This window comes from Sinohyriopsis cumingii, unplaced genomic scaffold (genome assembly GCF_028554795.1).
Source record: "Sinohyriopsis cumingii isolate HCF-2022 unplaced genomic scaffold, ASM2855479v2 utg000624l, whole genome shotgun sequence".
Classification (NCBI taxonomy): domain Eukaryota; kingdom Metazoa; phylum Mollusca; class Bivalvia; order Unionida; family Unionidae; genus Sinohyriopsis; species Sinohyriopsis cumingii.
In genome coordinates this window covers 482,029-507,379 of record NW_028315919.1, presented here as the reverse complement: position 1 = coordinate 507,379, position 25,351 = coordinate 482,029, and the positions used below count along the sequence as shown (strand labels likewise).

Here is a 25,351-nt window from a genome sequence, read left to right as displayed (position 1 = left end):
CTGATGCATTTAAGTGAACTTGTTTTATAGACTAAGAAAAGTCACTTTATGGGTTTTGCAACATGTACTTAATTTTGTACAGAGTTATGGCCCATGTTGAGCAACTTTTGATGTTGTTGTTGTGGGGTTTAACGCCATTTTTCAGCACGATAGGCTATACATGGCGGCCAGTATTAATGGTGGAGGAAGAACCCGGAAAACCCCAGAAAGAACCACCGACCCACGAGAAGCTACTGGCAAGCTTTCTCACATGCCCACATTGGCTGAATCTTAGACTCGAACCGCCGCAGACAGAGGTGAGATGGCAGTGATCCGTAACGAAGAGCGCTTTAGACCACTCGGCCACTCGGGGCCCCGAGCAACTTTTGAATCTTTTGCATGAGATGATGGTTGTATTGATGGGTTCTTGAAGGAAATGAATTTCAGGTATTCCTTGTCATTAAGAAAAGTTATGGCCCCTGAAAGTCCATCTTATCTTAAGTATGGTTTCCTAGCATGTGTTTTTCAAATGCTTTGAATGACAGTACATATGCTTAAATCTGTAATGCCTGCATACATATTGCATAACTGCAAACAGCAAAGATCCTGATTTGCTGTAGCACGATGTGTCTGCAGATCAGGGTCTGTGTTGTTTGTTATACTGATTACTCCATATAAACTGCTCAGGCCCAGATCTGCTGGTGCATTATGCAACGACAGATCTGGGTCTCTGCACTTTGCAGTTAGATTCAACTTATAAGCAAGTACATATTGCTTGTGTTTTCATGCTTACATTGTACACATTGCAGAAAATGTCATCATTAAAATATCTCTCAGTATTTTTTAAACAAGAAAGAATAAACTTTTGTTTACATTTTTAAGCTGAAGAAAATATCATTAGATGGTATTTACACACCTACTCCTCTGCTGAAATTGCTGCAAACCTGGGCAAAATTACCAAGGTAAGATTGAAAATAATGACTTTGAAAGAACTATGGTGTGTTTAAGAACACCACAAAGATAGGATTTAAATTGAATGACTCCCTTTCCCCGTCATCTTTAGATGTAACATCTAAGGATATTTATATTGTTGTTGAGTTTTAATCTTTTTCTCTTTAAATTTATCATATACATATAAGCAGACATTGATATAAGGTAGAAAAAAAAACTTGTCTTACTATTTCACTTTCTTTTAAATGCCTTGCCACATCTGTGATGAGGACATAAAATGTTACTCTTTTCTGTCCAACCCATCATATTGGGCCTGTTTTCAGTTTAGCTTCAACTCATTAACTTACGAAGGAACTTCATGGATTGAAACCAGATTTGGTATGAGGGTTTACATAGAAGACATCAAAAAGTCAAATTTGATTCTCATTGGGGTTTTTTCTGGTAAAATTATGCACAGGTATGGCTAATTGTAATTGAGTATGGCCTTTCAGTTTCTGCTAGGTAACTATTTCATGAATTTGAATCAAATTTGCTTTAAGAATTTACGTTGAGAAACTCATGGTCAAATTTGATTTCAACTACATTGCCAAAAAATTGTGTGGAGTTATGACCTCTGTCTTACGATAGAACTTTGCGCTTCTGTGTATGTTTTTGGTTTGATTTCATGGACTGATACTTTATGTCAAAAAGACAATGGTGAGGTTTTCATTTTTGTTTTCAAGTAAAATTTTGCAGAGTTATGGTCCCAGTTTGACGTCAAACTTTTCCTTCAGATGAATCATATTGGCATCTGTGTCATGGAAGCAGTTTTAGTTTAAATTGATATATTCTTGAGTAAACAAGAATGCAAAAAATTTTTGTAGGTTGACAGTTTTAGCTTCAGACAAGGTAAAATATTTTCCAGTCATCTTTTAAGCTTTTAAGTTACAAAATTTGAGCATAAACATAAAAGATGCCCATGAGACAAGCCTTCCGAAAAAGAATCACTCTAAATCTCCAACAGTGCAAAAGAGTGTAGGGTGAATACTTTTGGTGATCTTGCCCTTCCTCTACTGTTGGCTTACTTGATTTCTGATTTGATTTTGTATTTCTAATTTTGTTTACTGTTGCATAAAAATAAAGGAATTTTACCACATTAATTAAATAAAACATTGCATGCAAAAAATGAACATAGGCAATATTGGGGGTCTGCTGTCCACTCAAAATACCAATTTCACATCATACCATCCCAGTTAGTATGAAATTCTTTTTGTACATGTAGCATGTTCTAAGAAGCACTCCTTTTGCACACATGAGGATTTTCCTATTTTCACATTTCTTTTTCACATGTTCACCATTTTAGGTATACTACACTGTTAGCTAAGCACCCTGAAGGGGCCCCAAAGCTGACCCCATTGAACTCGGTCTTCCAACTTCTACTTTCCCCTAAAGTGTCATCAGCTGTCAGTAGCTACATCTTGGAGATAGTTGATACTTTGCTGTCTGGAAGTGAGGCTGAAGAGGGGTTCATGAGATTGACAGATATAAACTGTGTCACTGACATAGATTTTAATGGTAACACTCTGATTCTATACTTGAAATGTACACAAAATAATGTACATACATACTTACTTGAAATGTGCACACAATAATGTACATGCATACTCGCATGACATTTACACACAGTAATGTACTTGCATACTCACATGAAATGTACACACAGTAATGTACATGCATACTCAGTTGAAAGTACACACAGTAATGTACATACATACTCACATGAAAAGTACACACTGTAATGTTCATGCATAATCACCAGACCTGCCAATCCAGTTATGCTGTAAGTATTACAAAAAAGATCCTTTAAATACAGAAATATGGAATAAAAACAAAAACCACAGGAAAATTATCGTTGCCAAAAAATCCTGATAATTGGTTCATCTGTGTGTGATTTGGATCGGGGTTTCATATTAGAATTAGTGGAATTAGTCAGGGAACCAAACTACCTTTGTAGTGGTACCTCAGATGCTTTAAACTGCACATATTATTTAATGCAAAAAATCTGCAAGATCAAACTCTTGATTATAGAATTTTTTTTAATGGCATACAGCAAGTGATGTATGTTGAAGTCGAAAGGGAAATTAAGAAAGGAATATTTAGATTCGTGTGAATAAAAGCAGAAAGGGAGACAATTACATTGGACATAACATGTCAATGTGAGTATGTCTTGTGGCAGGAGATAAGACTGCTGTCATCAAATGAGATGGAAAAAAATTGGAACTGAAGTTTGTGCAACTGTACTAGTGGTAAATAAGTTCTATGTATACTTTAAAAGCTTTTCAGTTGAACATAATTTCTATTGTCATTGCGTGGTTCAAATACTGAATTTTTAAATGTTTTCAAGTTTTACAATAGCAATTTATGATATTTTGTTATACCTTACTGAAAACTAGTCAGACTTATGGAGAAAAAGAATAATTTTTCTTATTGAGATGGCCTCATCAGGGTTGGTAGGTCTGACTCACATGAAATGTACACACAGTAATATATGTGTATATTCTCATGAAATGTACACAGTAAGGTACATGAATGCTGACATGAAACATACACATTAATATACGTGTAACCACATGAAATGTGCATACATTAATATACATGCATATTTGCATGGCATCATTTAATTGCCTTGAGTTGAATTTGAGTAGAGACTGAAATTTGCTTGTTTTGCTTTTCGTTTTGTATGAGAATTATGTTTGGTGTATAACTTTTCTCGACCGCTAATGTGATATTAGCAAGTTTTCTTGATTACATCGGGGGTGTCTTTTAAATGAGATTAAGTAACAAGTCATACATTTTTACAACATTTAAGTTACTGTAACAATGTCAGAAGAATCTGTAATCATGGCACAGCAATGGACAACTCTATTTAAAATAGTTACTGGGCACTATGAAATATGAATTTAAAAATACTATTTGTGCTTTATTTACTCTTTGTTCAAAACAATATAATAACCACGTCTTTGTTTTGGAGGGGGTACCATCTTGGTTTGGAATTTTGCTGGTTTCTATTTATAGACAAGTGCTGAATTTGAAGACTTAACACTCGCTCCAACCATGGAAGCATTTAAATGTATGTCTGTTCTGTTAAGCTTTACAGTCAGGCCAGTTTTCAGTCACTGTGGAACATGTATTGTTACCAATGTATGTCTTTCAGGTTTTACAGTCAGGTCAGTTTTCAGTCACTGTGGAACATGTATTGTTACCAATGTATGTCTTTCAGGTTTTACAGTCAGGTCAGTTTTCAGGCACTTTAACCTTGTGTGTCTGTTCTGTTAAGTTTTACAGTCAGGTCAGTTTTCAGTCACTGTGGAACATGTATTGTTACCAATGTATGTCTTTCAGGTTTTACAGTCAGGTCAGTTTTCAGGCACTGTGGAACATGTATTGTTACCAATGTATGTCTTTCAGGTTTTACAGTCAGGTCAGTTTTCAGGCACTGTGGAACATGTATTGTTACCAATGTATGTCTTTCAGGTTTTACAGTTAGGTCAGTTTTCAGGCACTTTTAACCATGTGTGTCTGTTCTGTTAAGTTTTACAGTCAGGTCAGTTTTCAGGCACTGTGGAACATGTATTGTTACCAATGTATGTCTTTCAGGTTTTACAGTCAGGTCACTTTTCAGGCATTTTTAACCATGTGTGTCTGTTCTGTTAAGTTGTACAGCCAGGTCAGTTTTCAGTCACTGTGGTGGAGCATGTAGTGTTATCAATGTTTGTCAGGTTTTACCGTGGGGTCAGTTTTCAGGTACTATGATGGAGCATGTAGTGTTACCCATGCCTGTTTGTTAAGTTTTCTTGTAAGGTCAATTTTCAGGCACTTTGGTGGCACATTCCTGTTCCATTAGCACCTTTCTAACTTGAATCACATATCATATTATTTACAGGTTTTATTTTAACACTATGTTCTTTTGATTTTTATCTCAGTAGCCTTCAAAACTTGAAAAGCATTTGGATCATTTCATTATTTATGTATAGCTCACCTGGCCATAAGTTCATTTGAACTTAGTGTTTTTTAAAATCTCTAAATTGTGCATTGTCTGTCATCCATCAACACTTGCAAGTTTCAGCTTCTTTTCTCAAACCACTCTTCAGATTTAGGGAATATTTCTCAGGCCACTTTGTGATTAAATTTTTCAAAGTTGTACTAATTATATTGTGTGTCCATTATTTCTAAAAATTGAAAATCATTTGAACAACTCCAGTAAAAGAAATTGAAAGAAAGCATTCTGGTATGAAATCCTTTCAGATTTGTACCAGTGATGCTATCTGATATCCAATATGGCCACTGTTTATCAAAATATATATGTCTTTATACTTGTTACTGAAACTGCTTAACAGAATGTAACAAAATTTAGTATAAAGTTTCTTGGCATCAAGGCTTCTCTCTTTTGTACAACTCTTGATTATTTGTAGTCAAATATGGATGAAGTTAACAAAAAAAATGGAGAAACCTTGAAGTGTCTGTTTTCATAACTAATCAGTGATATTTTAAGAAATTTTGACAGTAAACATCCTACTTTTAACAAACTGCTCTTACATTTGACCTGTGGGAAATATCAGCCAGTTGAGCAGTTTCAGGCCCAGTTGGGTCTCTTGTTGTGTAATGGTATGTGTAAAATTAACAAGACTGTTTTCTTTGTATAAATGTAGCTCCTGACCTTGGCATTCATTTGTTGAAGCCGTACATTTCTGACATCCTGAAGTTTATCCAGTCAAATATAGCATCTATTAAAGACAAGCTTGGCAAGAAACAGGAAGCCTTTCGGGAACTAGACATTCTTTCCAAGTAAGTGACTTAAAGGAGACCAGAAATCAATCGAAATATAGAATAATAATAAAAGTACTATAGCAGAAAACCTTATTCTGAAGTATCATCTGCGACCGTAATGCCAATATTTAAATATTGGCCTATCTTCTAGGAGCTGAATTTCCGTGACCTCGTATGCAAAATTTCCGCGCCTATTTGGTTACTTTCGGGATGTGACGTCATAGTAGCGACTCCAGCAGCCCAAGTGGGAGTTGCCAGAGTAAAAGACAATACCGTTTTGCGTTGCTTACGGGTGTAATAGAACATTAAGAAAAGACTGTGGACATTTTTTTTTTCTTTTCCGAAAGACAAAGGCATAATGAAAGAATGGGTACATTATTACAAACGAGTCGATTTCAAAGCAACACCATACAGCACTATGTGCTCGTTACATTTCTCAGAGGAATGTTACGAGAGGGATCATGAAAAAATGGCAGCTCAAAGATACGCAAATGCTAGGCCTTGACTAAAAGTTGGCGCTGTTCCAGACGAACCTTTGGACATTTTAAATCCTGGGAAAAGTGTTAAACGTGTGAGTTACGAAAATAGGCAGAAGGACGAGTAAGTGACCACAAAATGCAACAATCAATCCACATATCTTTTATCTAAAACAGCAGTGCTAAAAACAAATCTGATAGCCCGACACCCTGGGCCCCTTCTGGTTTTAGTTCCGGCCCATCCTGTATTCAAAGTGTGGTGCCCGTCAGGCTTGTCGAAACAAAAATTGTTTGCCTGAGGAAACTTTGATCGCGCTGGTGAAATGAGTAAATGTATTTTCAAGATGTTGACATACATGCCTTAACACGGCACAATCTAAATCAAATCACCACTGTCCTAGGTGAAATTTAGATTTGATTTTAATCAAATGGAAGCTTTGCTAAAAATAAGATTCTAAACCTGTCGTGTTTCGAGAAAACACAATTTTCAGTGATCTTATAAAAATTACAAATTTTTAAAAAAAATGCATTGTATACATGTAGTATGCATAAACGGTAATCTGTAATAATTGGAACTGATATAAAACTATTCCTTGGGCAGTTTCAAAAGCAGCGATTAAAAAAAAGGACGTCAAAGTTTCACATTAACTGTCTGACAATAGAACGGGGGGGGACTATTGCCCCCCCCCCCCCCCCCCCCCCGCCCCAATGTGCGACGGTCCATTTGACGTGCCTTTTCTCCTTGTGATACGCCTTATTATTCCCCCATGACAAGCCCCTTTTGCATATTCTGGTCAGTTCTGGCTAAATTGCAAAATAGCTAAAGTTTTGATTTAAGTATGCAAACAATAAAGCCGGTGTGACTAATGAACATAATCCTTATCCTTGCATTGATCTTGTGAAAAGGACTGCCCTTCGGACATACTTCAAAGAAACCATGTTCGACAGTGTGTGTATGTGTAAGCACCAGCAATTGATTGCCAAATACATGTAAACGATGCCAATTTTGTTGTTACTTACATTGCCATGGACTTCATTTTAACAGTTCAAATCTGCAGTCACAAGTTACCGTACATGTGGCAACTGTTTTTCTCAAGTTTTATGCCCCACCTTATTTCCTTAGGTTTAAGTCTTAATGCATGTAACACTGTTTGTTGATTAAAATATTTATAGAATTAGTTCTTTAGGGCCACATATACTGCATGGTATATTTTGTTTTATTCCTTGTAATTTAATCATGGTAATTAAACTTTTCATATACGGTAGAGCAATGTCAGGTGTTAATTGGCCGAGTTTCTTTGGCGGAAATGGAGATGCGATTTTGTTTGCAGAGAAAATTTCAAAGTGATCATTCATTTAAGCTAATTGTGACAATTTTATTCTTTTAATACTTTTTTTCTATAGTAATGTTGTAGTTGTTTAAAAACATCTGAAATTTACTTGAATAATGTTTAATCTTCACGTTCTATTTACTGAAGAAGAAGAAAAGAAGAAAAAAAACTGTTGTATGATATTAATTATTTCGTCCAGTGCCGGGTTTAGACGTGTGCGCGTGTGATTTTAATTTTTAATGTAGCTTTAACAATTTTTCAGTCATATCGCTACGATGTCTGCCGTGTGGCAGATTAGACTGTGGATTGCATACGTTATATTTATAAATGGTTTGGGGTTGGGCTTTTTTCTTCTGACAAATGAAAATTGACAGACATAATGTAATGATCGGGACTTCGCTGCGCAAAATCGAGAGATATTACCAGATCGGGAGGTAGATGAGGAAATACCCCCAAAATCGGGAGGTTTTTCTCCCGGCTTGAGAGTTGACAGGTATGAACTGTCCGGCTTGTGGAATTTCATTCAGGACTTTTAGTTTATTTAAGTCACCAGCCCGGGGCCTGTGCCTAACAAATTTCTTTTAGCACTTACCAGTACAGTACATAAACTATTATATCAGATTGCAGATTCAACATTTGAATGTGCAACCCAAATGTGGTCTCCTGTCTGCCTCGCTCGCCAATGTTTATGTTTGTATTCGAGGACTGGCTAGTATAGCGTCACGGTACCACTTGATCTGTCATCTCATCAAAACTCGGAAAAACTCGGCAATTTACGGAATCGTGGTATCTTCCACGCAATATAATCACTACCCGCTTACGATATTTAATTTATAAACATTGCAGTCGAATTAAAATCTGTAGAGAATTACATACGTAAAAGGAAAATTTTGATTTCTAGTCTCCTTTAAACTTCAAACTGGTATCAGATATGACAACCATTAAAATTTTGGTGTAATTATTATGCTTTTTTCACCTAATTAAGTCTTATGTTCGCCTGTATTAGGATTATGATTTTCTGGTACATTAAAAATTAAATATTATGTAAAAAAATTGTATACTTGTCATTTTTACGATCATCTCATTAATCCCACTCATTGTAAAAATTGGAGACTACTCTAGAAAGCTGCTGCATAAGAGTAAATTACAAGTACTGTCCTTATTTTGTATTTATTGCAACTGTATATTTCCAAGAAGACAGATGGGTTTCTTTAACCTGAAACTTTGCCTCACAGATTCATTATATTGATAATATAGTACTCTAATCAGTCTCTACTTTTAAAGAAAATGGCACCAGATGTTAAGTGAAGCAGGCACTTATGGTTTGACTTGTGAGGGTTATATGACTGAAAATTGTTAGAGCAAATGGATCTTTTTAACTTCAAAACAGGCCATATCAGAAAAAGAAAAAATCAACACCGTTTTACGTACTTGAAAAGAAGAAAATGAGAGTCATGTAATGCAACACTCAGATTGAGAACATTGTAATGCTCATTGCAAAATTTATGGATTTTATGATCATTCTGTGAAAGTTATACATGTAGACTACATAAAGTGAGTTTTGAATATAAACAGTTTTTCATGATGGTTGCGTTTGTACTCTGGTTGTAATCCTGATGGAATTTACCCATTTTTATCAAGAATTACCAGCTGCAGATCCAAAATAAATGTGCATTTTTCATATGGTTTACTTAATTTTGCCACTTGTATTAGCAAACATTATGATTATACCTCTCTTGGGGTTGGCATGTTTGTGATATCTGAAAAGTAAAATCCAGAAGAGTGATTTATCTTAACTCAATGGGGGAGGCAAAACATAAAAATGAAAATTTTGTGGACTAACTTTGCATTAAACTAACTTTGAATGGTTAGGGGACAGATAAACCAGTTACATGGAGGAGTGAATATTGATTTGTACATATATGGATAGGGTTTATGGTATGTCAGCTCAGTTGTATCTATACAGAACAAATATAAAAAGCAAAAATTGTAAAATCCTTTTGGTACAAAAGACAAATTCTCAATATAACTTGCATTCTTAAAATGCCCAGTCCATCATAATTGGAAAAATCATCATGAGGCATACCCCTAGGCAAAATGTTGCCACATTAGTTACCAGATACGACTTTGCAGTGGGTTGCACTGGGTCTTTTGCACATTCCTGAGCTGCCATGGGTGGCTCGATGAATGAGGTGTAGATAGCTGTTTTTAGATAACAAGAAGATTTATTGATATAACATGATTTTTTGCAGGTTGAGTGTGTATGTGGAGAGTGAGGAGGATTCAACAGTTCTGGTCAAATCTTTGCTGCCATTCCTTGATCCAGGTGTGAAGAGATCTCAGGTCAGTGTCTTTTTGATTTCTGGTTTGTGTTGGCATATAGCAAAGTATCAGTTCACTTCTGGGGCAGTATCATTGTAATTGTCACCAATCATAGAATATTATTTGTAACATTTTGAAATTCATTGAGTGGCAGGCATATTTCAACGGTGGATCAGATTATGGGTATGAGTTCCAGCTTAGAATTTCTACTATACCTTCTAGGTTGACATTGAAATCGCGTGCATTTGAGTTCCACTTTATATTGCTGTACCTTCAAGGTTGACACAAAAATAAACTTTTGTTGGCATTTTTGGTGCATAAATATTTAAAAGTCATTATTTATGTTTGGGAAATTAATTTACATTTTACATGAACTTACTATAAATTCAAAATATATAGTAGGAATTGTGTATGTTTTAGAAATAGACAGTATTTGCCAGGTATCTTAATTTGTATTTAGCTTTTTTACAAATTGTGTGTTTATAACAGCTTCATGTCGGAAACAAACAAATACTTAAGCAAGAACTGCAATCCAGTAATTTGTTGTTATTGTGATTTGACTCATTAATGTACTAACCTGAATCATAGTCTTATTTTAAATACCTTTCCAGCATTTCAACATTTTTTACAAAAATATTGTGAAGTTATTAGGACATAGAAGTTCCAAATAAAATCATTGCTGAAATGTGGAGTAGAATGAAAAAACCAGGCTGTAACTTCTTCCTGATTTTGTTTTAATGTCCTGCACATCCTATGAGATTCTGCTTCTCAGAATTGACTTACCTGTTTATTAGACTTTCCATCCAGTCATTGAGCACTCTAAGTGTGTGGACATCCAAAGTTTGTTATCTGAAATATTTTTGTGCACCCTGTGTTTTTGACAGGTCTTGTCAGTAATTTTACTTTTGATCCTAATTTTTGAACATTCTAAAATTAATATCCATCACAATGTGTATGATGTGGAAAGTCATTTTGAAACACAAAAATCATGGCAACAAACATTGCCAGTAAAAGTGCCAGGAGTTGCCATTTTGTGAGTACCAATCATAGTTTTTTTCAGTCATGTTGATGTATTACTTTTCCATTTAGGTAAAAGGTGCTTGTCCTAAATATTGATGATTGAAAACTGTTTCTTCATTTACATTCAAGTGGGAGATCGAATTGCAAAATGTGATTCATTTTCATCTATTCGGATGTCAGTTGGAAGTTTGAATTTGTAATAATACTTCCCAGCTCATGCTGACAGCATATGCTATTTTATGATTGGATCATTACAGCCAAAGCACCAGTTGGCTAATTGCTTCACAGCTTGTCATATTTGGGACTATTACAGGGTAAATTTAAATAAAGGAAACAATAATTTTTGGATTTTTTTGGCATGAAGGCTTAAGTAGTTTCCTTTCTACCTAATGAAAACTGAAATAATTTTCTATTGTACAGTTCAGAGCAGTTTTGTCAGCTGAACTCAGACTTAACTGACAAGCTGCTGATTTTATGTAGGTATTTTCTCATATAGAAGTGACAGTATTTAGATGAAAGATGACAAGGTAAAACGATTATGGACTATAAAGTTTTAATTTTATTGTATCTACATTGCCAACTTGGTAATTTATTGTCCTTCTCTAGAAATAAAAATAGAGGCCAGTCTTGCCCACCCCTAACGCAGCCCAAAATTTTCTCATAATTTTCTTGAAAATTAATTTTTGGTTCCAAAGCTTTTGGATATATAAAAAAATTGCCATTGGTAAATATGCTACTGCTGATTGTGTGGTAGTGCTTTTGACACATTGGCTTGCAAACTTAAAGTGTAAAATCTTCAGTTTCATTGTTTTTGCATTATATGGTATGTACTCACTTAATGTTGAATCCAGCTGCAAATAACATGAATTTTATAGACCTAGATCTTCAATTGCATGATACACTAGACGTTCTGGGTGTTTACATTTTGTTTGGAGTAATTATTAGAACAGTGTTATGTGATGGCACATCAAGGTCTGTGTGTTTGCAGTTGGACTTAAAAGTGAGTACAAACACTCTAAGTAATGATCCGAGCCAAGTCCAATAAGGCTATGGATAATTTTTCTTGTTATTTTTTAATCTAGGTTGACTTCATTCATTGTTAATCAGTGCATACATATACATCTAGCATAATTTTGGCGAGTAACTCGAAAGAAATATTGCTCAAGCGTTTTATGCTTATATCCTACAGAAAACAGAGCTCAGCCTACTGACCATTGTGATGAACCTGATGAAACAGATTGAATCTCGCCATGAGTTTTACAGGTGGGCACCCTCACATTAACACATTTATTTCAGTAGTCATCTCCCTCTTCGTCTTCTCTTAATTTCCTTAATTAGAAAACATCTTCATTACACAGTGACCCTGTGAATAACGTCATTAATATATGTTCTACCATAGCATGATACTTAGCAACTTCACAGTACAAAATCAGGTGACCCCAGCCATTTCAATCAGTGTAATACTTAACTATCTGCTTTAGTAGATGTGAAGTCCAATGTCATTGTTTAGAGTGCACAATATCCCTTTCCAGTGCATATACATGTTAAAAGGGGGCCCCCAAGTGGCCAAGTGGTCTAAAGCGCTCACCGTTCCGGATCACTGCTATCTCACCTCTGTCTTGCGTGGGTTCGAGTCCAAGGCGTGGATACATGGGAAAGCCTGCCAGTAGCTTCTCGTGGGTCGGTGGTTCTTCCCTGGGTTTTCCAAGGTTCTTCCTCCACCAGTTATACTGGCTGCCATATTATGTTATATTTATCTCTTCCTCACACCTCGGTTAGGGTTTGCATTTATGTACATTTTCAGGCACTTTACAGGCATCAATATTTCATGTATTAATTTCTAGTTTTGGTTTGTTTTGGTTTGTTCTGTGTGTATATTTGTTTGGTCAGAGTTGGAAGAAAAAAAAGGAAAGCAACAGGATAGATGAGCTCACAGACTCACTGTCTTACAGTGGACAAAATGGTAAATTTTACAAGCATACATATTTATGTTTTGAAACCTCTTGGATGGAATGAAAGGTAGAAATATGAAATTGTAAAGAAAACTTTAAAAAATAGACATATGAGAAACGATCCAGATCTATGCTTGCACTTTTAGCCATTCAAAAGAGTTTTTTAAACCTCAGTTGGATTGTGGTTTTGAAATTCCGAAATGATTGTGTTGTTAATGTTTCATGTACAGATTTCTAAGAAATAGTGAGGCAGAGTTTCCTGAACCCAGTTTGTAATATTTGCTTCTATACATAGGGCAACAATGTGCATATTTTCTTTTACATTGCAGATTAGTGGTTCCCCTGTTTTTGAGCTTGTCTCAGAAGCAAAGCAGAGACATTTTATGCAATATCTTCCAGGTAATGACCCAGCTTTGTTACTTTGAGCATTTATCACTTGCACATTATAATATTGACTTTGTTTTTACCAGCTGTCCATCCAATGTCTCTCTCTCAGATTGCCTTGTAAGTAGACTTTCTTGAAAACTGTTGAGCTAAACCAGACTATATTAAATACTTAGATACTCTACTCAAGTCCAGAGACCTGATTAGATTTGGTGTTTGTAACATTTTGTTTTTGTTTTGTTTTCTTTTTTTATACAGATTTGTAAACTTTATGGACTTAAATATTGTTAGACAAAAATATTGTTTATACAATTAAGCAAACACCAAAACACCATTTGAGGTAGATAGATGAAATTTGGTAGACATGTTTGTATTAATATGTGTATGACCTGATTTTTTTCCATTTCTTACACATTTTTGAACATTTTAGCAAAATCTGCTCCAGGTTGATTTATGATATTTGTTATGAATGCCTGTGTTTCGTGTTATTGTAGCATTTGTTAAAGATTTTTTTTACATTTTTGAGTACCACAGACTGAGACTTTTTATTTACATTAGGGACATGGTTAACAACAAAAATTTTGGGCTTTTTTTGGATCCAGTATAATACATGCAGTGTTTTTTGCATTATGGGTAGGTGAGGGTTTATGCATTGTGGGTGGAGAGGTTTGCATTGCATTGTGTGTAGGTGAGGGAGGTTTGCTTATTATATAAGCCATATATCTTTATTGTTCCACTTAATTACAGTGGAATTTGCCTTATCAGACCCAATCATATAAAGGACATATAAAATACATATATGGGTCACTTCTTTTTTTTATATATGATCTCTTAAAACCTCTTTATATGTAAACTACACTCGTAATTAAAAGATACATTTAAATGGTTCTTTGTAGATAGGTTTCAACATAACTAATGTCATTTCCTTTGAGTCTGCTCTGGTGGTCCCGTGGTTGGAGCGTCCACCTGGGATGGGGGAGGTCTCGTTTTTGAACCCAGCCAAGTCATAGCAAAGACATAAAAATGGTATTAGCAGCTGCCTTGCTTGGTGCTCAGCATTAAGAGTTAGTGCTAGGACTAGTCGGCCAAGTGTCAGGATAATGTGACTGGGTGGGACATCATGCTACATGTTAGATATAGACTGTCACACTGTAGACAGCGTAGCAGTATGACTGAAAAAATATTAAAGCTACCTTAACAATCTAAATCACACACACACACACACACACACACATAATTTCCTTTGACACTATTATCAACATAAAATGAGAATATAATTTTTTTTATCATCACTGGTTTTTAAGATATCACACAAGTAAACATACACAAAATGGCAGATGCAGTCCTGTGTTAGAATATGTGAACTGCATGTAGACAATAAAAAGATTGGCTTAAAAGGAAAAGCTCGTTTGAGGATGAATAGAAAACAAAATAAATCTTTGCCAACTATGCAAAAAGATTTTTTTTCTCTGTAAATAACACTGCAATGCAGTATTTGTATTGTGTCATTGACAGGATGCCAGATACATGTATGTCACGAATATTAAAAGAATCCCAAGTTTACAAGTATAGATCAGGCCAATAACAAATATTTCATTTGATTCCATTTCAGATTGTTTGCGAGAGAGAAAAAGACATGCAGGCTGTGGCAGTGACTGTTGCCAAGGTATGAAGTTGCAGACTGCAACTTTTATTTCTTCATAACATACTGCTGGGACATCTTAATTTGGTCTAGTCAATCCATCCTTCTGTATGGCCATAGGCATATCCATGCATCCATTCATTTGCCCTGATAAGCTTGTAAGCAAGTTCACTTAAATAAACACTCTCTCTAGACCATTAAATTTGGTAAACATGATTTTTAGGATTAGATTTTGAGACCACTGCAGCAATTTTCAGTTTTTTGACATAAGCTTTTTAACATGAGTAAGCAAAAGCAACTCAGTGTGTGCAAATAAAATTTAGTAGACATATTTTTGTTCTTTTGCAGATGACCTGAAGAAATGTTCATATTATTATAGCAATTTTTCTGATTGTTTACATTTTACAAAATGTTTTGGTCTGTAGAGGAAGCACGTTATACCGATACAAATTTAGTCTAATGGCGATACAATTGTATGAATCGGATGGAAGATAGTAAATGATGCAGATGTATGGGGATGTTTATTTAGAACACCACAATAATTTAACTAGTTATTTACAATATTATTTTCCCTTTGAATGCATTCCCAGAGACATTAATGTTAGGAAGAAGCTCTGCTACCATTCGAATCCACCAATCATGAAAAGTTGAAACATTTAATCTTTTCCTTATCTGTAGTATTATAGATAAAGGGAAGAAACTCATCCCAACTCTGCTCCTTACCTCACCTCACCACTGATAGGGTGGCTACAGTTGTTTGCCAGTTTTCAACTTTTGCTTATTACAGCATACATCATATCTTGTACCTCTCACAGAATCTTAAGTTAATCACGTATATTATTGACAAAATCAGTATAGTATTGAGTGTAAAGGAGTTTATTACACATTTCATAGTATGATACTGAACTATGTCAGTGGGAGAAGAATGATGTTGCCACAGTGGCAGTACCACTTTTATTGCAAAAGTGGTGATGTCACATTTGGAACTACTTTTTCCTATTTAGGAAATATATCCGCCCATATGTATATTATTCAGACTGATATTACCATATTTCTGCCTACTTTATTTTTCATCTACTCCTTCCTTCTGTCTGTTTGTCTGTCTCCCTCCACATCAGGATGTACTGACCTTAAAATGAGTGAACTGTAGACCCGCAAATGTTAATTTATTCAGTCATTGAGGTGCGATAGAGAAATTCATAAAAATGAACTAACACGGCAAGATGTAGAATTCAGGTGTTACCTTTGTTGGAACTAGTTTTCTACATGCATCGTGGAAACTATCAGTGCCTGATCTTACATGACCTGCTACTACGTGTCGTCACACATAATGTATTCAGTGTATACCTGTAATACTCGTTGACAAATGGTACACATTTATTAAAAGAATCCTGTTATTAAATATAGTAATACAATTTTTTTTAAGTAGCAATTTTAACTCTCATCACAATTGTGTTTGAAAATGATGGATAAATCAGGCATTGATTAATGTTGATTTCAAACTGAAATTAAGTGATAATCAAAAATTGGATACAGAATCTGCTTCTGAACTAGACTGTAAGCTTGTAAGCTTGCCAAAGTCAGACACAAATTTATGTTTTAGTGTAGAAATAAACAAAATAAAGAAAGAAAATCCTTACAAGTAAACTCACAATCATTAAAATCTTTTTTTTTTATAAAGCTGTTGTGTTCTAGAGTATGTCAAATACAACCACTTAAATGTTTTTAGTTACACCCCCCAGCAGTATCATGCTATGCATGAAATGTGTTAAATAAAATTGTCTTTATTTTCATATGAATACAGTGCATGAAATGTGTTAAAAAAATTGTCTTTATTTTCATATGAATACAGTGCATGAAATGTGTTAAATAAATTGTCTTTATTTTCATATGAATACAGTGCATGAAATGTGTTAAATAAAATTGTCTTTATTTTCATATGAATACAGTGCATGAAATGTGTGAAAAAAATTGTCTTTATTTTCATATGAATACAGCCAGTATTTTGACAAAATTGTCTTAATTTTCATATGAATACAGCCAGTATTTTGACAAAATTGTCTTTATTTTCATATGAATACAGTCAGTATTTTGACAAAATTGTCTTTATTTTCATATGAATACAGTCAGTATTTTGACAAAGTATGTAATTTGATGCATGATATGTACAAGCTAAATTTGTTAATTCTTGCTATCTCAGAATTATTGTAAAATTTAGGAACTTTTTTTTATTGATGTAGTATTGCAGCTGTTAATCACGTTGGCACAGAATGGAGAAAACCCATGAAAATTGATGGCTTTTGCCTTTTAAAGATATATAATAAAAAGAAAATCTAGATGATATTGCAATGTTTCCACTTCACTCATGAAATATTCATGTATATCAACTCCAAAATTGTAGATATACTCTCTTTTCTACATGTTGTAATCATTATTTTGTGAAATTTGTTGATATTTATGTGAATTTCTCACAGTTGTGGACTTTTTTTCTTCTTTGGAGCTGGTGCTTGAGCACACTATCATTTGTTCCTGTTGATGGTTGTTTTCACACATGCTGATATTTATTTGGTTATTTAGTAACAGGTGTTAATTATTTGTGCAGTTTGTTACTTTCAGCTTGTTATTTCCTGAAAATAATTTGTATTGCAGAAAACTGATAAAGACCATGGCAGCAAATGCTTAAAATGCAAAAGATTTGATTCAAACAAGGACATTCATGGGACCTGCCTTGTATGTGCCAGTGTTCAACTATGGCTTCATGCAGTGTTCATGTGTCTCAGAAACATCTGGACCATTGTACTGTGGAAAGGACTAAAGGCAAAGGATAGATGCAGCAAGTCCAGAGAGAAAAATTGCAACAAACTATGTTTGCATTTGAAGATGTCATCACTGGCCACCTTAGTGGGGGATACAATTATGGTTCCTCCCCCATTGTAAGCAATACATTCAGTCCCCACAGCAACCATTACATCATGTCAGCTACAGATGAATGAAAAAGTGGTTGTGCTGCCACCCACACTTCCTCAACAGGCATTATCTTAGTTGTGATGCGGCGACATGTACAACAGGCGATGACATAGTTGCAGGCCTAGAGTATATTTGTTTGCTGCTGTCCCTCTTATTTCTCCAGTGATGACTTCAGGAGGACTGCCCTTCCTTTTCTTCACTGCCCATTAAGTGTAAATCACCTCGACACAGCATGTCTGAGCTTGACCTTAGGGCCTATAAGTCTGTGTACATGGAGTATTTTTCAGACATAGATGGTCCATTTTAACATCAGTTAGTATAATGCCACTCCAGCTACCAACCAGCCAGACCAGCTGTTTGGCCAGCTGTATTCCACAATCAGTGACCATGAATACACTACTTCAGCAAGCCATGCCTTATACTTGCCACCTGCACCTTGAAATGCAGAGCTATACAGGGATCAGGTTGGCCAATCCATCTGTTAATGAATCTGCCATCCAGTTAACTACCAGGCCTTCCATCTGGTCAAGAGCTGAGCTGACTAGCTAGGCCATATATCCAAGTGATAGCCATACATACTAACCAATAGTGCTTCACATCATTTTATAGTGGCAAGGCAAAAACTGGCTCTTGCCCAACATTTGATGTGGCCTACAGCTCAGATCTTTATGGCTTATGACTGGGACGTTTTACTGTGATAGAATGCCCAATGAGGACAACAAATGCATTGTGTGCTGGGATAACCTTGGTGACTTCTGTACTTTGATCCAGCAATGGTGCATATGAAATAGTTTTAAAGTGGCCATGGAAGAAATCTGCTGAGGTTTGCTGATTTCTATATGTCCAACCCTGTCAGCTGCAAGTCAGATTTCATTGGATTTGGAAGATGACAAAAAACATCTGACTGCCTGGCTGATAAAATAAAGGACCCTGACAATTCTGTTGTTTTCTTTTCTCAGCTGCCAGTGGAGTTCTGTCCATGCAGGTATGACAAACATTAGTTGGTATTCAGTGCTGAGTTGCTTTCCTGGGAAAAAAAACATTGCAGTGGTCAATATGCCAAGCTCTCTGTTTTATATGGTGAACAGGAGTGGCTTGATGAAAAATTGAGGAAGTATGTAAGTAGGCATTGCAAGAACAGCCTCTTCATCTTGCCTTGCCACCTGCACCTAGTTTTAAGTTGAGTCTGTCTCAGCTGCAGTGAAAAGTTGATTGCTTGCAATAGGTGGAGGATGAATAATGCTCAAAGGCAACAATTTCATCCCCAGTCTAACTCATGGCAGCAGCAGGCCCCATAATTCTGGAAGCAGTTGAATAAAGAGTAAGGAACACCATGTTTCCTTCTACAACATCCTAACAGCCTATGTTGACTGCCAACCCGACTTCCTTTTGTTGTGCTCCAGATTCCTTTTTTTATACCGAATTGATAATCCTGTTTCCTGAGAATGAATTGGCTATACATGTTTGAGAGGGCCTTCAGATTTCATTGATCCATTCCCCTCTTTCAACTTCACCTTCCATGACAGACTTGCTGTGCAATTAGAAGGCAGGAATTTTAGAGATCTGGTCACTATTCAACAAGTGGGCAGAGAAGATTGTTCACAAGTCAAATTCTCCATGGTTTTACATCTGGCTGTTTCTAGTACTCAAGATTAGTTCAAATGTCAGACCATATTTAGAGGTCAACAAGTAGATAACTGCATTGAGGTTGTAAAAATACAAATGGAAAGGTTAGTCATAGTTCTGGTATATTAAAAAAATGTATATACAGTTAGTTTAAACTTAACTGTCATATTGTCAGGTCCCTATACAATTATTCTTGCACAAGTTACTTCTGATTGGTTTTCAAGGAACCATTTACCAATTTCATGGTCTTCCATTTGACTTTAGTACCAGTCTATGGGCTTTCACCAAGATTATGATCTGTGCCCTCTCTATTTTCTAGTGGTCTTCCTCAGCAGTGATGGTGGCACATCTTGGCCACATTTTACAGAAACACGTGGCAGGTTTATTCTTGGTCAGATTCATAAATTATTTTCTTTCCCTTTTGAATCAGTTATGGTTGCTAGTCAGTTTCTTCAAGTTAGGCCTCATTCCATCCTAGCATTTTGTCCACCTAGGCAAGGAATGCTTTGCAAACTGGAACTTGTTTGCCTCTTTCTGTTACATGTGGCACAGGTTATCAAGCTCACTGAGTTGATTTCCAACCAGGAATGGATCTTGTTAAGAGAATTTTTGCCCTCCTTTTTCTACCCAATGCGGCAGCAGATTTGATTCAACATGGATGCCTTTTCATGTGCCCTTTGCAAGTAGCATTGCTTGCATAATGGTGCCTCTTTTTCTGTTCAATTATCATTTTGAATAAAGTATTGTTTCTTTTGTCAGTGGTATAATCAATAATGGCTCTCAGCAGGAATTCCTCTTGAAAAGCCCCAGATGAAAAGTTTGATATGGACACCAGGTAAGGAGGTGGGGTGGGGTGGGGTAGAAGAGTTGCTTTTTTATATCAACATTCTAGATATGAACACCATAGTAAATTCATTTAGTTTCTGAGAGAACCAATTATGTGAAAAGTAGATCTCGTTATGATGCAGAATTCTGTCTTGGTGGTGTTATCTTCTCAGATGGTAGGCTTGTGGGTGGGTGGGAGAGATGAAATCACCAGTTTTATATTTACTGGTTTGGGATTTTCTCACACAGAGTAGTCCATCCACCCATGGATCATTCAGCAGATTTGTGCACTTTGAGACTGCCTAATGATAGATCTGTTTGTAACAAAGTGGAATCACAAACTGCCCACCTTCATCTTATCATGGACCCTTGGGCTTGGTACTGGAAAAAATTATGAAGTGAGGAACCACAGATGTGAAGTGATCCTGATGGCCCATTTTAGGTTGGACAAGAAGGATCTGCCCAGTCTAGCGATAAACATTCTCAGGAAAATTCCCCCAAGGCTGGACATGTTCAAACAGCCATGATTTCAAGTGTTTCAGCCATGCCTGGACAGGCTATTTCTTCATGCCTGGCTCTTATCAGGAGAGTCTTTCAAAAAAAGTAAAACAATTAAGCATTCCATCTTGGAGAGAATATCATAAGCTAGAAGGTCCTCCACTTTGAAGGTGCATTAGGAGAAGTGGTAGTTTTGGGGAAATTGGTGCAAAGCAATTGCATTGTCCCTTTCAGTGCCTTGGTAACACAGCTGGCTAACTTAATTCTCAGAAATTTTAAGGAGAAAAATTTGCACACATTCCCCCCCCCAATCAAAGGCTACACTCCCTGATGTCAGACATATTCAGATACCATAATAGAGCAGATATAGCTCATGGTAGCGATTTATCAGACCTATTAGCCAATTTTGAAGTTTATAGACCAAAATTGTGCACTCCGTTTTAAAAGTGGAAATTTTCATGGGATCTGATGTAGTTCAGTTGAAGTAGCTATAATACATGACATTCTGCTTGCAAGGTGAGTTTCATTCCCTTTCAGTCAACTTGAATTATCTGCAGTTCAGATCAGCTAGTTTCATGGTCCTAATGACCATGTGTCATGGTGAAGAACAGGCTACCATCATGGGGCAATCAAATAGTGGTCATCTATCCCCTCTCCAGTGATCAGTCTAGGGAGGCGGTGATGCAGGACCCAGTTCGTGCACTTAAAAACTCTTAAATTCATGAAAATGTTCTGTGGGGCCCAGCAACTGCTCCAATAGAATGTGGCAATCCAAGACCTAAGAGATGAAGTTGGCTGACACTCGCATTGAACTTTTTCAAGCTTCTACCTACCTAATCAAGCTTTAGACAGTAATTGACTTTGGTAGGTATGGTGACTGCAGCCCTGACCATTACCAGACTAGTTTGAAGTTAGCACAGCCATACCATGGGCATAGAACATGCCTTTGATAAGTCTGGTGATTTCACTTGGCAAGAAAATGTCATTTGCTTCCTTTTCAGTGACTGTCAGTTGTGATTGTCTGATTTTAGTTGTGTGGTTTCCCTCATACATGGAGGAGTTTTATTCAATGGAGAGTGACCATGATAACAGTAGGATGCCCAGCATTTCCTCCTGTTATCTATTATCCTTATCTTATTGTTATTGGGTAATGCATTCAAATTTATAAATATGTTTCTATGAGAATACTTACCCGATCACATTACTATTAAACTCTCCCATGCTTTCCTGCAAATGCAGTCATCCTCATCAAAGTATCATTCAAATGAACACTTTTTAGCAGACATATCCACAGAGGTGGTGAGGAGAGTTAATGGGAAGGGTTGGGAAGAATTTCTTACCGTCATTGATATGGAGTAATTCTGTGTTTGCTGGATTTATGAGGTAGTCGAACTTCTTAATGTTAATGTGTTCAGGTGAGTATTCTTACAAAAACATAATTTCTTTACAAAATAATAGATTTTTTAAAACATACATAGTTTTCTTGCAATTGGATTACATTATAAGTAATTTTGGCCACCAGGCTTACATTCTTTAATTCTAAATTTTCTTTATCTTGAATTTTTTCGCTCTGTTGTAAATTTGCATATATAGAATGCACCATGGGAAAAGGTACCTTCAGGCATTCAACATCATATCGAGATGTTGTCATGATAAAAACAGAAGTATTTTGCCAATCCTTTGCAAGTAATGGCCACCACAGTTGTAAATATCTTTTGTTATTTGGGTAATATATGATAAAATCACATTAAAGATTTGCTGAGACAACTTCCGTTTTTGGGGGGTTGGGTCCGTTCTAAAGTTTAAATAAATTTCTTGGCTTTTTTATTAATATTTGTAGACTAAATATTGCTAAAATAGCAGATATTTCAAGTAAAGAAGTGAATTGCCACTTATTCATATATGGAATCATTGTCCAAGCCTTTATAATTGTAGTTTGTATTAGGAACCACTGCAATGAATATTCAAATTTGTAACCTTGTTTTCATAGTATGAATAACACATAGACAGTCAAGACAGAATCAGTCCTTTTATTTTGTTTGTTTTGTTTGCATCATGCCATTCAGTATTGTTTGTTTATTCAAAAAATGAAGTATCCTGTTTAAGGGATAAGTTTAAATTAATTTTTGTTGAGCCCTTGTTAATTGGGAGGTGAGACATATTGTTTAGAACATGATCCATAGAAGACAAATTTTATTGATAAAACTATGGTTATTGAGCAATTTATTTGGAATATTTTATTTATCAAGGATTAAAAACATATCCAGTATTGATCCTTTGCATGTATTGTTGCATTTTAATTTCTTTCCTGTCAAGGAATGATCTGCACAGATAAATAATTCTATGAGAAAAGTGTAGACTTCTTTCTTTTCTGCTTTCAATAGTTGAATAGCTGGGACAAGAGGCGAGTAGAGGATCCAGATTACACAACAAGGCTGAAGGAGTTCCAACAGATTAATTCCTTACTCAGAGAGAGCGCTGTCATCAATCCCATCTTCTGTCTCCCCATTCTGTACAACTGCTGCTTCTTCATAAATACAGTAAGTTGTTAGAAGGTCAAGGATATTCTCTTACTCCTGGAATCCTCTGATATTTATTGCTTTCAGCTACATTTTCTTTTCAAACATTTTTTTATTTGTCTCAAAGCAACGCTTTACGTGTTAGATGTCTTTATTTCTCTGCTAGTAGAGTTTGTGGTGAATTACTGTATATACTCACTTATAAGATGAGTCCAACTGCAAACTGCACTGACCTAGATCTGTCTTCACATAATGTGCCAGCAGATCTGGCTTTGTACAGTTTGTTAGGAGTAATCAGTTGAACAAACAGCACAGACCCTGATCTGAAGGTGCATTATGGTACAGCAGACCAGGATCTTTGTTTTCAGTTTAACTCGACTTATAAGCAAGTACACATGGTAACTACTGATTGTAGGTTGTAAGAGTTTCTTCATTTTCAGATTGTTAAATCATCAATGAATTTTTATGAATATTGCATACATCATGACAAAACCACATGTAGACATGATAAATACAATAGGATGCGTCAAGTACATAGCATAATGAAGCAAAGCATGGATCACAATTTAAGTTTTAGTGATGTATAATGTATTTTGCTTTCAAGTAATGTAAAGCTCATCTATAGAAATACTATTGATGCTTTATGTATAATTATTATTTTCACCCATTCAGTATTTTCTTTCTTTAATTTCATTTGAAAAATTGATCTAAAATACAATTGCATTGGATAAAGATGGCTGCCCTCAATGTATTCCAAGAATGAAACGGTATTTTTATTGCCACCACAAGGTATTTGGATTAAATAGTGTGGTAGCACTTGTCCATCCAGCCATTTGTGTTTAAATTTTGCATATAGATCAGTTTTTCAGACACTCATGAGTCATTCTGTTCCCAGTTTATAACAGATGATATATAATTGTAGATTGAGGACTTATCACTAAGAGATAGCTCCACCCACTGTCTTGTTACCATGGTGAAGCAGTTTGAGCATGCTCAGTATGACCAAGATGTATTCAGAGAGGTCATCTCACAAGGTTTACTTAATGTGGTGAAAACAGGGCTACGAAACAAGAATGAAGTAAGAAGTATAGTATTAATAAGAGGTTCATTTAGAAAATGAATGTTAAAATCCATGGACAGATTTGTACATAAAGGACGTTACATTAACACAGATTGCATATGAATGTCAAAATCCATGGACAGATTTGTATATAAATTACCTTACATTAACACGGATTGCATATGAATGTTAAAATCCTTGGACAGATTTGTACACAAAGGACCTTACATTAACACTGATTTGATATGAATGTTAAAATCCCAAGGTCGTGCAGTATATTCATCCAAAATACTCTTTCATATTTTCCCATACAAATGCAATAACGTGTAAATATCATGCCATAAATATTAAATTGGTTAATTATATGCAGCATTTTAGCAACGAGTCATGTGATAAATTGATACACCTGATAATTAATTTGCCTGTAATGAATTGTCTCATAACTACATTAAATTGATGGGTGTAATAATTAATAATAATATAGTAATAATTATGTAATAATTAATTAATAATATCATAGTATATCTGGGTCTGTGCATTTTCAGATGGACTAGTATTATCAGCGAGTATGTATGGTAGTTTAGCTTGTACAGGTGTAAAATCAGACATGTCTTTAAGAGCAATATGGTATTTACATGACCACTTATTTGTCTATTCCTGGGATTGTTTGTTACCACCAAGGGACAATGACACCGCTAATGAAATTCTCCTTATACCCCAACCCCATTATTAATTATTAATTTAGCTTTTGATTAATATACCATAGCTGCAAAGTAAGGTCACATGCATCTAAATGTGTTGTGAAATATGGTTAATCCAGACGCCTCTACAACAGATTTAAGGCTGTTTTGTAGTTGAATTCATGTGTCCATGGAAGTGCATGATATATATTAATAAGTACATTTAGATATAAAAATTATGAATGCACTGCTGAAGTTCTTAGGCTCAAATAATTTCTACAAATGAATTTGACTTTGGCTTAAACCACCTTCT

General features: G+C 35.5%; 1 protein-coding gene across 2 annotated transcripts in view; it reads left to right on the top strand.

The window, feature by feature from the left end:
* Positions 1 to 25,351, top strand: part of LOC149773571 (small subunit processome component 20 homolog) — a 169,552-nt gene that overhangs the window by 87,101 nt on the left and 57,100 nt on the right. For both annotated transcript variants that reach the window (XM_089946373.1, XM_089946372.1), the window contains exons 31-39: positions 862 to 941; positions 2,273 to 2,484; positions 5,619 to 5,754; positions 9,796 to 9,886; positions 12,075 to 12,148; positions 13,167 to 13,236; positions 14,834 to 14,887; positions 23,164 to 23,319; positions 24,221 to 24,376. In XM_089946373.1, coding sequence (XP_089802499.1) covers positions 862 to 941; positions 2,273 to 2,484; positions 5,619 to 5,754; positions 9,796 to 9,886; positions 12,075 to 12,148; positions 13,167 to 13,236; positions 14,834 to 14,887; positions 23,164 to 23,319; positions 24,221 to 24,376 — 1,029 coding nt within the window. The remainder of the gene's footprint in view (positions 1 to 861; positions 942 to 2,272; positions 2,485 to 5,618; positions 5,755 to 9,795; positions 9,887 to 12,074; positions 12,149 to 13,166; positions 13,237 to 14,833; positions 14,888 to 23,163; positions 23,320 to 24,220; positions 24,377 to 25,351) is intronic.